Below are 14,865 nucleotides of genomic sequence, written 5' to 3'. Positions count from 1 at the left end.
TTAACCTTTGGCATTTTAATTATGATGTGTCTTGGAGTGAGCCTCTTTGAGTCCACCTTGTTTGGGACTGTCTGTGCTTCTTGGACTTGCATGCCTATTTCCTTCACCAAATTAGGAAAGTTTTCTTTCATTAATTTTTCCAACAGATTTCCAATTTCTTGCTTTTCTCTTTTCCTTCTTCCATCCCTATGAAGACAATGTTGGATGCTTAAAGTTGTCCCACAGGCTGCTTATACTATTCTCAATTTTTGGATTCTGTTTTCTTATTATTATGAATTGGTTGTTTTTTGCTTCCTTATGTTCCAAATCATTGATTTGATTCTCAACTTTATCTACTCTACTGTTTTTTTCCTGTAAACTGTTCTATTTCAATTAGTGTATTCTTCATTTTTGACTGGATATTTTTTAAGCTGCTGAGGTCCTCACTAAGTTCCTTGAGCATCCTTATAAACAGTGTTTTGAGCTCTGCATCTGATAGATTGCTTATCACCACTTCGTTTTATTCTTTTTCTGGAGTTTTGATCTGTTCTTTCATTTGGGCCATGTTTCTTTGTCTCCTTTTTTTGGCAGCTCTCTGTGTTTGTTTCTATATATTAGGTAGAGCTGCTTTGACTTCTTATATTGGTAGTGTAGTTTAATGTAGTAGGTGTCCTGTAGGCTCCAGTGGCACAGCCTCCCCACTATCACTCAAGCTGAATACTCAAGGTGCACCCTTTGTGTGGGCTGAATACACTTTCTTTTTGTAGCTGAGCCTTGATTGCTGTTGGCAGATCAATGGGAGGGATTTACCAGGCCATTCAGTTGCAAGGACTGGCTGTGACCACTGACCACCTACCTCTGTCCTCTGTGGAGAATCAGCTGTGTAGGGGCAATGTTGTGGTGCTCTGATGTGGTCTGTAGCTTGTTCACTGGGTGCACTGGAGACTGGGGTTTCCAGGGTGGTACAGAACAAGATCAGCCCCCACCTGTGTTTTGCCTTGAACCACCCTGCCTGAGCTGTAAAGCAATCTGAAATGGCTGCTACTTGTGCTGGGTGGGGGGATTTCTAGGTGAAGCCAACCTGTGAATCTAGACTGCTAGTTCTGAGCTTGAGGCTCACTGAGGCCAGCTGCTGCTTATTTGAGATGATTTAGGAAGTTCTGAGGCATGAGTCAAGGCCAGCCATTCATATGGAAAAAGCAGTTTGGGTGGGTCCATAAATTGGGTGGGGTGGAGTCTCAGCTGGATTCCAAGGTGGGTCAAACAGTGTTAGACAGGTTGCTGGAATCCTAGACAGGGTACTTGTCTGCTGGCTCTGTTGGGTAAGGGCCCAGAAAAGGAACAATGGCCTCTGCTTGCCTTGATGCCATACACCTCAGCCTCCCCCTGCACACTAGTGGTGCCTCTCAAGCTGCCACCCCCGCACTGGAGCCCAGAGGGAGTTGAGTCTGAGTAGGTGAGTCTATGTGTGGATTCTTTAAGAGGAATTGCTTGGGCCTCCAGAAGCTTCTTCCACTGACTCAATCCCCACTGGTTTTTGCAGCCAGAAGTTATGGGGACTTATCTTCCCAGCACTGGAACCTGAGCTCAGGGTGCTGGTGTGGGGTTGGGACTCTTCACTCCTGAGATATCCCTCCTGAATTTGTATCTACCACACGTAAGTGTGGAACCAGCCCTTCTGCGTCTGTGCCCCCGCTACCAGTCTGGATGGATGTGGTTTCTTTAATTCCATAGTTGTCAGACTGTCATTCAACTTGATTTCTGTCACATCTGGGTGATGGTTGTTCTATATCTTAGTTGTAATTTTACTGTGGTTGTGTGAAGAGGTGAGCCATGTCTGCCTATGCCGCCGTCTTGACTAGTAGTCTCCTTTGCCTATTTTAAACTGAATTGTTTATCTTATTATTATAGAGTTGTAACAGTACCTTCAGCTTTAAGTCTTTTATCAGATACAGGGTGGGGTAAAAGTAGGTTTATAGTTGTGAGTATGCAAAACAGAGTTTACAGCTGCACACCTACTTTTGCCCCTGCCTGTATATGATTTTCAGATATTTTCTACTATTCTGTGGTTGTCTTTGAACTTTCTTGATGTCCTTTGTAGCATGGAAATGTTTAATTTTGATGAATTGCAATTTATCTACTTTTATTTTGTTGTTTGCTCTTAGATTTTTTTGTTGGTTGCATTCAGAATTAATAAGGACTCCGAACTCTAGAAAATGAGCAATTTGTAGAATATCAGTTTATTCTGAAATTATTTTAGTAAGAGATATTTGTGAGGGAATCATTGCTAGTGAATTAGAAAATTTTTAAAAGATGTTTCAGGAAAGACCAAGAATGTGGCCAGAACAGGTTTCTACTGTGGTGTATCTGATACAAATGTGCTCTCATACCTTACCATACAGTACAGCACACTGGTGCCCAGCTTGGGTGCTTGCAGCTAGTGGAAGGTACGGTATGTGATGTCATGTGCTGTTTTTTTTGTCCCTATTTAACTTTATTCCAGGGTGAAACTCAAAGGACTAGATGACCAGTTCTTCGGACACTAGGTTTTACCAGAGCACCTACGTGGAACTGGTTGGATTTCTTGTCATCCCAGAGTTATTGGAACTGAGCCTCAATTTAGAACATTCTTTAGTGAATTGTATTTAGGACCCTAGTATCAGAGCACCCTGTAACTCTTTGAGGTTTGAGTCTGGACTCAACATTCCTGTCACATGTCATCCAGCATCCACTTAATCACCTTCAGTGACAAGGCACTCACTGTTGCTCAGAGAGCCTATTTCCATCTTTTGGCAGGACTCTTGTGAGGAGTGAAATATTTAGGGTACTTGGTGTGGTATCTTGCTCATCATAGGCATTCCACGATAGATGGTAGCTCTTAAAGTTTTTGCGGGAAAGTTTCTCTTTTGTTGAGTTAAAATCTTTCTTACTGGAGCTTATCCCAATTAATCCTAGTTCTTACTTCTGATGACCCCATAGAACAGTTTTTTTAAAGTGTGACCTTTAAATATTAAAGAATTAGTATATAAAGTGAATAGCCACAGTTCTGTCTTTCCATATGTAACATTTTTTAACTCCCTCTGCTTGTTTGCTAGTAGTTAGTGGTTGCCAAACCTGTCTGCCCATCAGAATTGTCTGAGGAGCTTTTACTAAGTACTGATACCAGAATGTGTCTGTTACGGGGCTCAAGTGTGTACACTTTAAAAGGCATCCCAGTTGATTCTGATGTATGCAGTTTTAAACCTGTAGCTCTGGCCTGTTGAGAGAGAAATCAGAGTGTTAAGTATAAGGGAGTAGAGACTTAAATTTGCCGACCTGGTCCTGTAAGTAGGCTTTCTCAGCTTCTGCACTATTGACATTTTGAGCCAGATACTTATTTGTTGGGGGAGGGGGGTGTCTCCTTGTATATTTTAAGATGTTTAGTAGCATCCTGATCCTGGAGATGCCAATAGCCTGTTCCCCTCCATTCATCAAATTCAAAACCACAATGTACCCAGGTGTTGTCAAATGTCTCTTGGGGGAGAAAATCACCCCAGGCTGTTTAGTACTACCACAAAGGAAAGAAAATCCATAGGTTTGATAGTTGGAGAATAGCTAAAAGTGGCTCTCAACATACCTCCTTCTCTTAGTATCTTCTTACATAGATATTACATATGACTAATAAAATTTGGGGGTTGGGTTAGTTCTTACTTATTTTAAATAAATCCAACATATTTCAGTTTTTCTAAATTTTTGACATACCATAGATTATGCATAGTCCTGCAGTATTCCACTAGTCCACTAGGAAAACATTGCTAGTCTTTAAACCTTCTTGTTCATAGTATTAATAGTTATAACAATCTGGTACATCCTCCAATAGCAGGAAAAGAAGCTTCCATTTAATTTTTTTATTGTTTGTTCATCGAAATGTTCTGTTGCTGATATTTATCCTTCTATGTGTATGCCGCCTCCCTCCACCCGCTTCCCCAAAGCACACAGACACTGGCTTTAGAGGAAGAACAGGAACCCTGTGACCACCTGTCTAAACTGCATTTCTATTGACCTCTGTCTCACAGTGAGAGCCTATAAGAAAATTGTAGAACTGAGACATCTCCTGGAAATTGCTGAGAGCAACTATAAACACTTGGGAGGGATAACAGAAGAGGATCTAAAGCAGAAGAAAGAACAACTGGAGTCTGAAAAGTAATATCCTCCGAACTTTAATGGTTTGTTTTTAGTTACCTCTCTAAATGCCATGTGAGGGCTTGTTGACCAACAACTTGTTTTCTTCTTTATCCCACTGAAGGGTAGAAGATTCTATTCTGTTTTCCTCCCATGTCCCCGGATGGAGAAAGTGTTGAGATTTTTTTTATTGTGGTAAAATATACATGTAATATATCATCTTAAATATTCTTAAGTATACAATTCAGTACTGTTAAGTACATTCACATTTTTGCACAACCAATCTCCAGAACTCTTTTCATCTTGTAGAGTTGATTTATTTTGAGACTACAACTACTTTAAGCTTTTCAACCAACACATGCTCTAACCATCCCTATCAAATTGGACTGCTTACTCATGAATCTGAGGCCCGCTGCTGTGTTCACTGACTGTAGTACCGCATCAGAGAATGCTCTTGTGTCTAGACTGGAGGCAGTGAGCAGTTGCATCCTTTCCTTCCTGCACCCTAGTTGGCTGTCTGCACATTTGGTGCCTCTCTAATTAATTGCTGCTGGAATGGAGGATGCATAGTGTTTCTCCCACTGCCCTTCTGCTTGCCTATCTCTTTTCAGAGTGGACAGGGAACAAAGAGAGACAGGAGAGGAGACTTTTGATTTAATATGAACTTGGTTTTGTAAAGAGCAGTCCACATGGAGTCTCCTTTTCCCCTGCCCTCTCCTTTGGTTGGGTCTCTTTCGCTCATACTCTTAGAACCTCCTGTTTCCTGTTCCTGAATCCTCTTCTGAATATAGACTCAGTAAGAGGTCTGGTAAATATATTCAGAGTAACATCTAAATCTTTGATAAGGGTTAATATGTTATCCTTCTATGGGTACTTGGGAAATTGAAGAGAAGACACAGCTTTAAGCCAAAATACTATTAGTGGGATTTTAAATACTAGAAAACTGAAAAACCAAAGGAAAATTTTTTTTAATCAGGGTCCTTCTTGGTATCTCACAAATCACATCATTTAGTTAGCTGTTCATTTCCTATACATTGATTACAGGATTTTGAGATGTAGAATACTTTTAGTATAAGAGCCTAACTGAAAGTTTTTAGATCCCTTGTAGTCTAGAAAAGTACTTCACAATGGAGCAATTCTTTCCTAGATAGTATTAAAATTTTTATTTTCTTTGCTTCTCTTCTAAGTGGGTTACTCTATGCTATAGCTGCTTGAATTACTTCCAAGCATTACCTACCACATGCTAGGTACTAGATAAGCCTCTTGTATATATTACCTCCTGAAATATTTGCAGCTCCAAGGGCTCACTACATGGATTAGGAAACCCAGACTTAAAATTGAGGTTAAATTACTTGCATAACATCACGTAGGGAGGAGGAGAAAGGGTGGGGCAATGGAGTGGACCCAGAATTTGGTGGAGCCAGAATTTGAGCCTGAGTCTAAGTGTCTCTAAACCTGTTATCTAAGATTATTACAATTTTAACATTCTTGAATGGAACTTTTAACTCTCATGTTCACATTTCAGTGAGAAGTGGTTCTATTATTGATGTAAGTGATTTTGAACAGAATTTTTTTTGGAGACAGCTTTAGCTTTTGTGCCAGAATACAGTTTCCTATCAGCTGAGACTGTAGTGTTCCTTCTGAGTTTTGATTCTTTTCTAGAATTTGTTCTCAATTTTGTGTTGAATGCATCTTAAGGCATTTATTGTTTGGGTACAGACTCCTGATCTCAGATCTAATTGTAAAGAAAAACTGGGTAAGTATTGATTTCAGGGAAGTCCTTTTGTTTTTTGTTGTTATCCATTAGTTAGCCCAGACTCACAATGCAGCAGCTCTACCCTGGGGGTGATTTTCTCCTCTTCTTTGCTGAATCCTAATCTTCCACAGTTGCCATTCTTCTCTACATTCAATCTTAACCCCACTCACTCCTCTTGCCTGCATTTATTTTAAAATCTTTCTGATGTTTCTCAGCTTCCTGTTACTGACCCCTAATCCTCCACTCCACATCCTGCAGTCTGTTTTCAACACAGTGTACAGAGTAATCATTTTAAAAGCTGAATCTAACCCTGACCAATGTGGTTTAGTGGGTTGGATGTTGTCCTGCAGACTGAAATGTCCCTGTTCAATTCCTAGTCAGGACACATGCCTGGCTTGCAGGCCAGGTCCCTGGTTGGAGGTGTGGGGGATACAAACAATTGATGTATCTCTCACACATCAGTGTTTCTCTTCCTTTGTTTCTCTCGTCCTTCCCCTCTCTCTAAAAATAAATAAGTAAAATAATTTAAAAAAACCCTAATTCCAGTAAGTCTCTCATACTGTTGACTGAAAGAAGCTAGGCATACAGAAGTATATACTGTACAATTTCATTTACAAGCATAGGCAGAACTAATCTAACATGATAGATACCCAGAAGTGTGGTTGCCTAAGGAAGGAGGATTTCCTGGGAAGGGCATGAGGGAACTTCTAAGGTGATGGAAGTGTTCTGTATCTTGGTAGTGGTGGTCTGTACAAAGGTTTACACATTAATCAAAAGTCATTGACTGGTTCACTTGGTAGTTGTATATTTCTTGCAAAGTAAATTTTACATCATTAGAAAAAAACCAGCAAAGCCAAACAAAGTAAAAATCTAAGTCAGATCATGCCATTTCCCCGCTCAGACTGTTACCTGCTGGGGCTGCCCGAGTGGGTGTGCCTCAGGCCGGCCTGAAGTGTGGGTTTTTGACTTTGTGTAGGAAAGATTTCACAACACGAGTCCAGGTGATTTTGAGAGTAGGTTTACTAAAGCTGGGGACAGTGAAACAAAGGAAGGCCTTAGGATAGAAGAAACAACAGGAGATCCTGGGCAGTGTTCTGCTTTGGCTCCCTAAAAACCTTACAGGAAGGAAGTGAGCCAAGATGGGACTGCTGTTGCCTTACTGAGAGTCAGAGAAAAGGTGGCCTTGATTTAGAGGGTTAGCCCAGGATGAGCTGCCACTGCCCATTTCTTCCCTGGCTGCAAGTCTCATGGGGGCCCTTAGAGTTTAGGAGGAAGTAAAAGTTCATGCCTAAGAAGGGACATGGGTATGCTTTGTCTTGAGGTTTTTTTAAAATCTTTTTTCTGTGGGAGAGAAACTTACAGGAGTGTTTCAGCAGGATATTCATCAGCTTTGCAGGGCATTTTTATATGCTGATGCACCAAAATGAGTGTACAGAGGAGAATGGGATTGTTCTTCGGTCTGCTTTACTGTTTCACTTTTATCTTGTGTCTGGCTCTCATCGAGTTTGTATTTGTTCCTCTTACTTCACCTATTCTTGGGTTTAGCTAGCGCAAATGGTGTGAATTGGATCTCTGTTCTCTATCTCCCAGATGAGAGTGAGTTAAACTATGTATTCTCTGGTTAGGGAGGAGAGGTATAAACTATTTGCTCTTAAGTGCCCTAAATTAGGAAAGATAAGGTCTTGTGATCCACTAACTGGCTATACATTGTTCAAATTGTTCAACCTTGTTTAATTTTCTAGTCTCAGTTTCCCTATCATTGCCCAGGAATTTTGCTAGCTTCTTACTATCATGTCTCAAGATTCTCCAATGGCTTCCCATTTCACTCAGAGTGACAGCCTAGGTCCTTGCTATGCCTTATAAGGCTCTACATTTTCTGGACCCCTTTCACCTCTCTGACCTGCTACTCTCCCTTTTATACTTTAAACTGTTCCAGCCACATTGGCCTTTGGTTTTCTTCCAGGTCACCAGGCATTCTTCTGACTTGATGTCCCCTCTGTGTGGAATGCTCTTCCCCCAGATGTCTACTTGATTATCTCTCTTATTTCTTTAGAACTTTGCTCAGAAGACCTCAGTAAGTCCTTCCCTGGCTACTGTGTATGAAGTGTTAACCCCCTCTTTAGCAACATTTTATGTTATTCTTTGTTGTTTTATTTTTTCTCCCATAGCATTTATCAACTTCCAACATGCCATATTTAGTTACCTATTTTCTGTACTGTCTGTCTTCCTCCCCTGCGAAGGCAAGCCCCATGAGGGCAGATTTGGCTTGTCAGGGTCACTGCTGTATCCCCAGTGTCTAAAGTCTAGATCAGTGCTGGTTCATAGTAGACTCTCAATACATTTTGTTGAATAAGCAATTATTTGTTAGTTGCCTTAAATATAATGCATGGATGCTTTTCACCATTATGAAAAATAATATTTAGTTCATATTGGAGATTGATTAAAAACAAAATCTTTTTTTGACAGGACTATCCAAGAGCTGCAGGGCCAGCTGGAGTATGAACGCCTACGCAGAGAACAATTAGAATGTCAGCTGGATGAGTGTCGAGCAGAGGTGGATCAACTTAGGGAGACCCTGGAAAATACTCAGGTCCCCAACTTTATCGCAGTGGTTAGTGTCCTTAACACATTTGTAGTTCTCAAGAAATAGCATACAGGAATAGCTAAAGTACAACATTTGGACTGGGGCTATTTGGACTTGAATCCTGGCTGTAACCGTTTTTGGTTTGAACAAGTCATTTAACTTCTCTATGCCTTAGTTGTAAATTTATGCTTTCTAGAGTGTTGTAAGGATTAAAGGAATATATATGTGTGTGTGTGTGTATATGTATATATATGTGTGTGTGTATACGTCTATGTATAGATACAGATATAACTATATATACACACATATAAAAAGTAGGTTTATAGTTATTTGTATGGAAAAATACAAATTAATAATACAAGATTAAAGTGTTTTGCATATTCACAATTGTAAACCTACTTTTGCCCACCCCTGTGTATATCCATCCATATATGTATTGATTAGCAGAGCAGCCTGGTTGATAAATGTGCAGTGTTATTATGCTTATTGTTATTGTAACATGTTACAATAACATGGTACACAAGTTATTGTAACATATGTTATATGTTATTGTACCATGTAAGTAAAAAAAATATTTGCAAAGTAATCATTGATTCCATACCCTTAGCTCTTTTCATAATTCCCAGCTAGAACTTTGAATTTTGAATTCAGAATATAGCTCTAGAATTTAGAAAAATGCTTAGAGTGATAAATGAAAAGGACAGATATCCAGAACAAAGCTAAAAAGAAACTGATATGGAAATAGAAACAAAGAACAAATACAGGACAGCAGGTAGAGTATTTCCACGATAGAGTGACAGTGACAGCAAGAAATCCTAGTGGTGCTTGCATTTCAGGCCCCAGGCCTTGTATCTGGTCTCAGAGTAGAACAGGCAGAAGGTACACTGGAGACACTTTGACCCTTGCTCTCTCTGGGAGTGAAGCCAGCCATGATATGGCACCTGTGGACAGCTCATGTGACAGAGTGCAGGGTTTCAGGTGCATTTCACATATTGCCTCCATAGGGAAATGTTTTCTTCAGTCATCAAGGGAATTAGTTCTGCTCCAGACCCTGTATCACCTCAAATCTGATCTATAATGCAAACTTCTGGGCACTTTTTATTTTGTACAAACTCATCATTAGTCTCTTTAAAATAACCACTTTTAAATAATAAAATATATATGTGCTGCTTGTAAAATATTTTTTAAAAAGGGCAGACATTCCTCTCTATACTGAGTTCCTCTCTCCAGAGGAAGCTACTGTTAACAATTTGGTATGTCTCATTTCAGATGATATTCTGTTCATTTAGAAACACATGTGTGTATTTCTATGCATATACAAATTCAAACACTTGCCTGGGTTTGAATTTTCCAAGGAATATAATTAATTATAAATAGTCCATTCTCTTCATTTTTGCAGTGTTCACCTTGTACCCCCCTTAGCCCCTGGGGAAACTTTAGTATGGAGGGGCCAGCCTGTGCAGCCACGTGGCGTTGGCTGAAGACACACACTTTTTCGTAAACTAACCACTTTTACTCAAAATATGTTCCCTCTCCACCTCCGGGCAGGAACTCTGCTGGCTCAAACAGTCCCCTCAAAGGCACGAACATACGCTGTTCTTGTCCAGCTACCTAAACCTTTTGGACATCACCGAAGCGGACACCTTTTGAGTCATTCTAAAATGATTGTCTACTTAGAGAATTTTAGTGTTCTAGCTATTTAAAAATACCCTGTTCTTTCCCAAAAGCTCTCGTCTCACAGTGGGGTTCAGTTTCATACTCTACAGCACATCCTTCTTAAAACATCGCTCTCTGTGAACAATGTGTTGGTTTTTTGGAGAGCCGACTCAAGGTCCCTACACTTTGGGCCAGCTGTTGTGCAGTCCTGCCTTATCTGGTTTCTATAAATGAGCAATGTCACTGACCTCTAGTGGCAGCTACAACCTTGGTGCTGCTTATTTTCTACCACAAATGCGTCTGAGTCTCAATTTCCTCATCTTTAAAATGAGTATAACATCTACCTCATGGCATTGTGCTGATGTTAATGGAAATACTGTATAGAAACCCTCTCTAGAAGTATTTATAGTATTATATTCTCCCCTCCTCTTATTTTCTTTTTTTCTCCTTCCTTTCTTTCCATTTTCTGTGTTCAAGTTGAACAAACATAGCCCATGGATAAATAAATGTGTAAGAGCCTTATATATTTGAGAGTAGGAGAAGTTAGTTTATTTTGGAGTCTAAATAAATAAAGTATAAATAAAATGTCCTGTTTATTCAGTGCTTATTTATGTCGATTCTTCAAGAAGCTCTGATTTAAATTTTTCTCCTGCCGCTTTCTGGTCAGAGCCTATAATTGATTATAGCTATACTTTTAAGACTTTCCCCCATGTATTAGAATCTGCAATAGTGTAATTTTTATCCAGAAAAAAATTCTTATGATACTTTCTTAGGATAGCTTGATCTGTATTATGCACTTAAATGGCTTTTTTATAACACAACTGGTTTTGATAATAATTATTGTTATGGTGCTTTCTCACATATTGTCTCATCTTAGCCCACATTAAACATCACTAGCTTTATTTTCTTCTGTTCTCCTACATGTAGCTTGTATTTTCTGAACTTCCCCACCACCAAGCCTTTGTTTATTTTGTCCATATACCTGGAAGGCTCTCTGTCAGCTCTGCTTCTCTGATTCTTCTAGGAACCATTTTGTTTATGAGCCCAGACTTAATCCCCCTGACTACACATGATCTCTCTTTCTTTTACCCAATAGTTCGTACAGTTTTAATCGCACCTCATCACTTGTAGTAGAGTTTAGCTGGGTACTTACTTTACCCACTGTACTGAAATTTAAGTTCTGTGACATCATCTAACTTACCGTAATAACAACATCTGTGTCATCCACAAGTTACTGAGTACGGGCTATGTGTTAGCCTCAGTGCTATGAACTTTGTATCTGGCAGATCTCCCAAACTGGTATCATTCAGGAAGTCATTAGTGCAATGCGTTGGGCCATGTTTGCTAATTAAGGATGGCCAACCATAAAAGGTTGGTAATAGTACTACTTCACCTTGTTATATATGTAAACTGTGAAATACAGTGGCATCATATGCCAGCTCCCAATGAAAGGTTGGTTATTGTTGGTTTTCAGATTAGTTGGTATATTTTTCCAGGGGAAGAGACCATCTATACTTACCCGATGCTCACCAGTGCCTTGCCACACTGTAAGGGAGGGCTACCCAGTTCTCCATCTAGTCCTCTCTCCAGTTTGCAGCTGAGATGGGGGGAAGAAACAGACATGTGGTTCTGTTTTTTCAGGTGGTGGTGGGACAATGGCAGCTTACTTTTATGCTTGGACAGTGTGATTTGAGTTAAGCTGACTGACCTCATTAGCAAAGGTGTGGGCAGGGACATGGGGAATACTAACTCCAGCCATGGAACCTCCCCTGGACCTGTTCCTTGTGCTGTCATGGAGCCCCTGCATTCAGATTGGTCCTGCCTAACTAGGTGCAAGCATTTTTGACTGAAAGAATCATTCAAAGATAATTAACATCTAGTGAGCATCCACTGTGTTTCTAGCCCTCTCTTTGTCCTTCCCATAGCATTTATTAAGTGATTCTTCTGTGTTAGGTCCTGAGAAGAACATGATGGATAAAAATACTCAGAAACAGTGGGTGGGAGGGCAAAGTGGAAAATGAGACAAGAGCAGCAGAGGGACATTGTGTGAACACAGAGGAGGAGGGAATGGAGAAGCCAAGAAATATGATTTCTAGCACTGTCGGGCTTGCAAAGAATACAGATGACATAGCAACACTTTGTGCATTTCAGTTAGCAATCTGTTGTGAAATATTAGTCTAAGTCAGCAATTTTCAACCTTTTTCATCTCATGGCACACATAAACTAATTTTTAAAATTCTATGGCATACCAAAAATATATTTTTGCTGATCTGACCAAAAAATAGGTATAGTTTTGATTCATCCACACTGATGGCTATTGTGTTGGCTGTTGTCATTTTTTTATTTGACAATCTAAGGGAAAAGAGGTTGGTTGCCCCTGACTAAAGTCAGGTATTGCATGTTTTAAAAATTCTTGTGGTGCACCAGTTGAAAATCGCTGGTCTCAGTCCGAAGCAGAAACAACAAGGTGTTCTATTTTGGGGACATATTAGGTAGAGAATAGTACTGGGCGGTTTCTCAAGGCACCTCTTAGTCTTGGGAGTCAGCACAACATGATGCACTGGTTCTTCAGTTTTAAGAATTTATTTATACAAAATCCTAAAAGAACTGTAATCCAGAGTTGAAAATGTTAGTATCATTACTTTTTTTCTTTTGGAACAGATAATGTAGAAAGATAAATTGTGTCTAGGATAGAAATCTTATTTGGTTCTCTCTCTTTTTTTTCATTTGTAGGAAAATGCCTCTTCTTGTGAGTCAAGCAAAGAGAAGAGGCGAGTGAAGAAAAAAGTGTCTTCCGGGGGTGTTTTTGTGAGAAGGTACTAAGCAGTGAAATAACTAAATAAACTTGCTTGATTTTTCTCTTTTATTTTAAAAATTGATGTGTTAATCTATGTAAACTTTTTTTTATTATATTTTAATCATTGTTCAAATACAGTTTTCTCCTTTTTAATCCCAATCCTTTCCCCCCTCCCACCCTCCCCATATGTAAACTCTTTTAAAAATACTCTGATGCACTGTTACTTCAAATCGGAAGGCAGAAATATGTTACATAATGTCAAAGGAATAGTTAAAATTACATGAACTCAGTTGTACTCCCCTCCCGATACATCCTTTTTATATTTATGTAGGCAAGTCAAGATTCTAGATTTATCAGTAATTAATTTAGCAGATACATAAACTTTAAAATATAATATGGTAGCATCTAGAATTCAAAAGAAATCCAGTACTAAATGTTAAAAAATATTCTACATATTAAAAATTATTAAAAATTCTATAATGGAATTATATTTCTTTTACTTGCTAGAGACTACCTTTTACTACTACTAGGGTAAATATTAATTTTTTAACTTTTAAAGTTTTCAAATGACTTGACTTTAAAAAGCATCTGGACTTGGGAGAAAAATGCAACACATAAGACCAGTAACTTTTAGAACCAGACATCTTTACAATAACAACCAAGTATTTCACTCAGGAAAGTTTTACAAAAAATGGAGAACAGCATTTGTTAAAGGAAGAAAACAAAACCGTAATCTATGCTTACTAAGAATGCCCATTTAAATAAAACCTGCTTTAAAATTCAAACATTGCTCTGTCTTGCACGCTCTATAAGAAAGGATATAGAGATTAGAGAAATTGCATAGACTAAAAACATGTTTGTTTTTTTTCCCCTTGACTTTGCTGACTGAAAAAAACAACTGTGGCATTGCATTTCAGTTCTGATCTCAATTCCCTCCCTTTCCTACCCAGCTCCACTCCTCCTTGACCTAGCAAACATTTGTCTCTCTCCTAGGGCAGTTGTATCCTCCTTTCCCCTGAAGATCTGATTGGTAGCTTTGGGTTTCCCTGGCAGCAGCTTCTTGGTGTATATCAGACTGCCCACCTTCTAGTCCCTGGCATGTACTTTACATGGACACTAAAGGCTATTTGGACCCAGTATCACCAAGGCCAGTACGCCCTGATATGAGTGCATGTGATTGCTAAGACCAGTACAGAGCTGGTCAAAGGTCTTTTAAGTGTTAAACCTTTTTGATAACCTTTATAGTCATTTTGTTAGTTTTTCTGTGGTTTCCAGTAGACTTTCAATGTATTGTAGTAATAATTGTCGACGTTTATTGGGCACTTACTATGTGTGGGATCTGTGCCAAGTCGTTTACAGATATTCTCTCAATTCTCACAACAGCTAAAATAGATATTTTATACATAGAGGTTAAAAATAATTTGCCCAGAATCGGACAACAGTGTGGAGCCAGGATTCTGACCTTAGCAGGGAAAGTTCAGTCTGCGTTCTTCACCACTGCTGGGATTCCCAAATCCATATTTCTCTCACCATCTGGGACACAACTTTACTTTTTCCTTCTAGCCTGATGACCCTAAAGTTAAACCCAATCTTGGAAGTAGTCTGTTATACTTGCTCCAGTTTTCTTAAGGCTACATCTCCAGTCTTTCTCTGTATGAGTACTGTAGGAAATAGAACAATGCTGTAAGGGAAGTATGCACTGTTGTGGCCCAGGTTCCCTGGCAGTCCCCCAGTATCCTTCCCTTTTTCTATATTAGAATTTACTTGGGCTTGTGGATGCTCAGGGTAAGGACTTGCCTTCCAGCCTCTTGTGTCTAAAATACCAAGTTGTGGCCGATAGAGTGTGAGCGTAAATGGTGTGTATAACCTTAGGGTCATGCCTCTAAAGGGAAAGGGTTTGCCCACCTCTGGCCCATTTCTTCTGGAATGTGG

The 14,865-nt window shown here is 39.4% G+C and overlaps 1 protein-coding gene across 8 annotated transcripts in view; it reads left to right on the top strand.

Annotated features, from left to right (window-relative positions):
- ANKRD42 (ankyrin repeat domain 42) overlaps window positions 1–14,865 on the top strand; it is a 66,910-nt gene that overhangs the window by 49,148 nt on the left and 2,897 nt on the right. For 3 of the 8 annotated variants that reach the window (XM_036028736.1, XM_036028734.1, XM_036028731.1), the window contains 3 exons: window positions 4,035–4,161; window positions 8,363–8,507; window positions 12,870–12,952. In XM_036028736.1, the coding sequence (XP_035884629.1) occupies window positions 4,035–4,161; window positions 8,363–8,507; window positions 12,870–12,952 (355 nt within the window). Of the gene's footprint in view, window positions 1–4,034; window positions 4,185–8,362; window positions 8,508–12,869; window positions 13,707–14,865 lie in introns of those variants that run through there. The other 5 variants (XR_004903867.1, XR_004903866.1, XM_028517158.2 and 2 more) reach the window with 5 other exon arrangements.

The sequence above is a fragment of the Phyllostomus discolor genome, chromosome 6 (assembly GCF_004126475.2).
Source record: "Phyllostomus discolor isolate MPI-MPIP mPhyDis1 chromosome 6, mPhyDis1.pri.v3, whole genome shotgun sequence".
Classification (NCBI taxonomy): domain Eukaryota; kingdom Metazoa; phylum Chordata; class Mammalia; order Chiroptera; family Phyllostomidae; genus Phyllostomus; species Phyllostomus discolor.
Note: the sequence above shows the minus strand (reverse complement) of the source record. Positions and strands in the feature narration are given on the sequence as shown.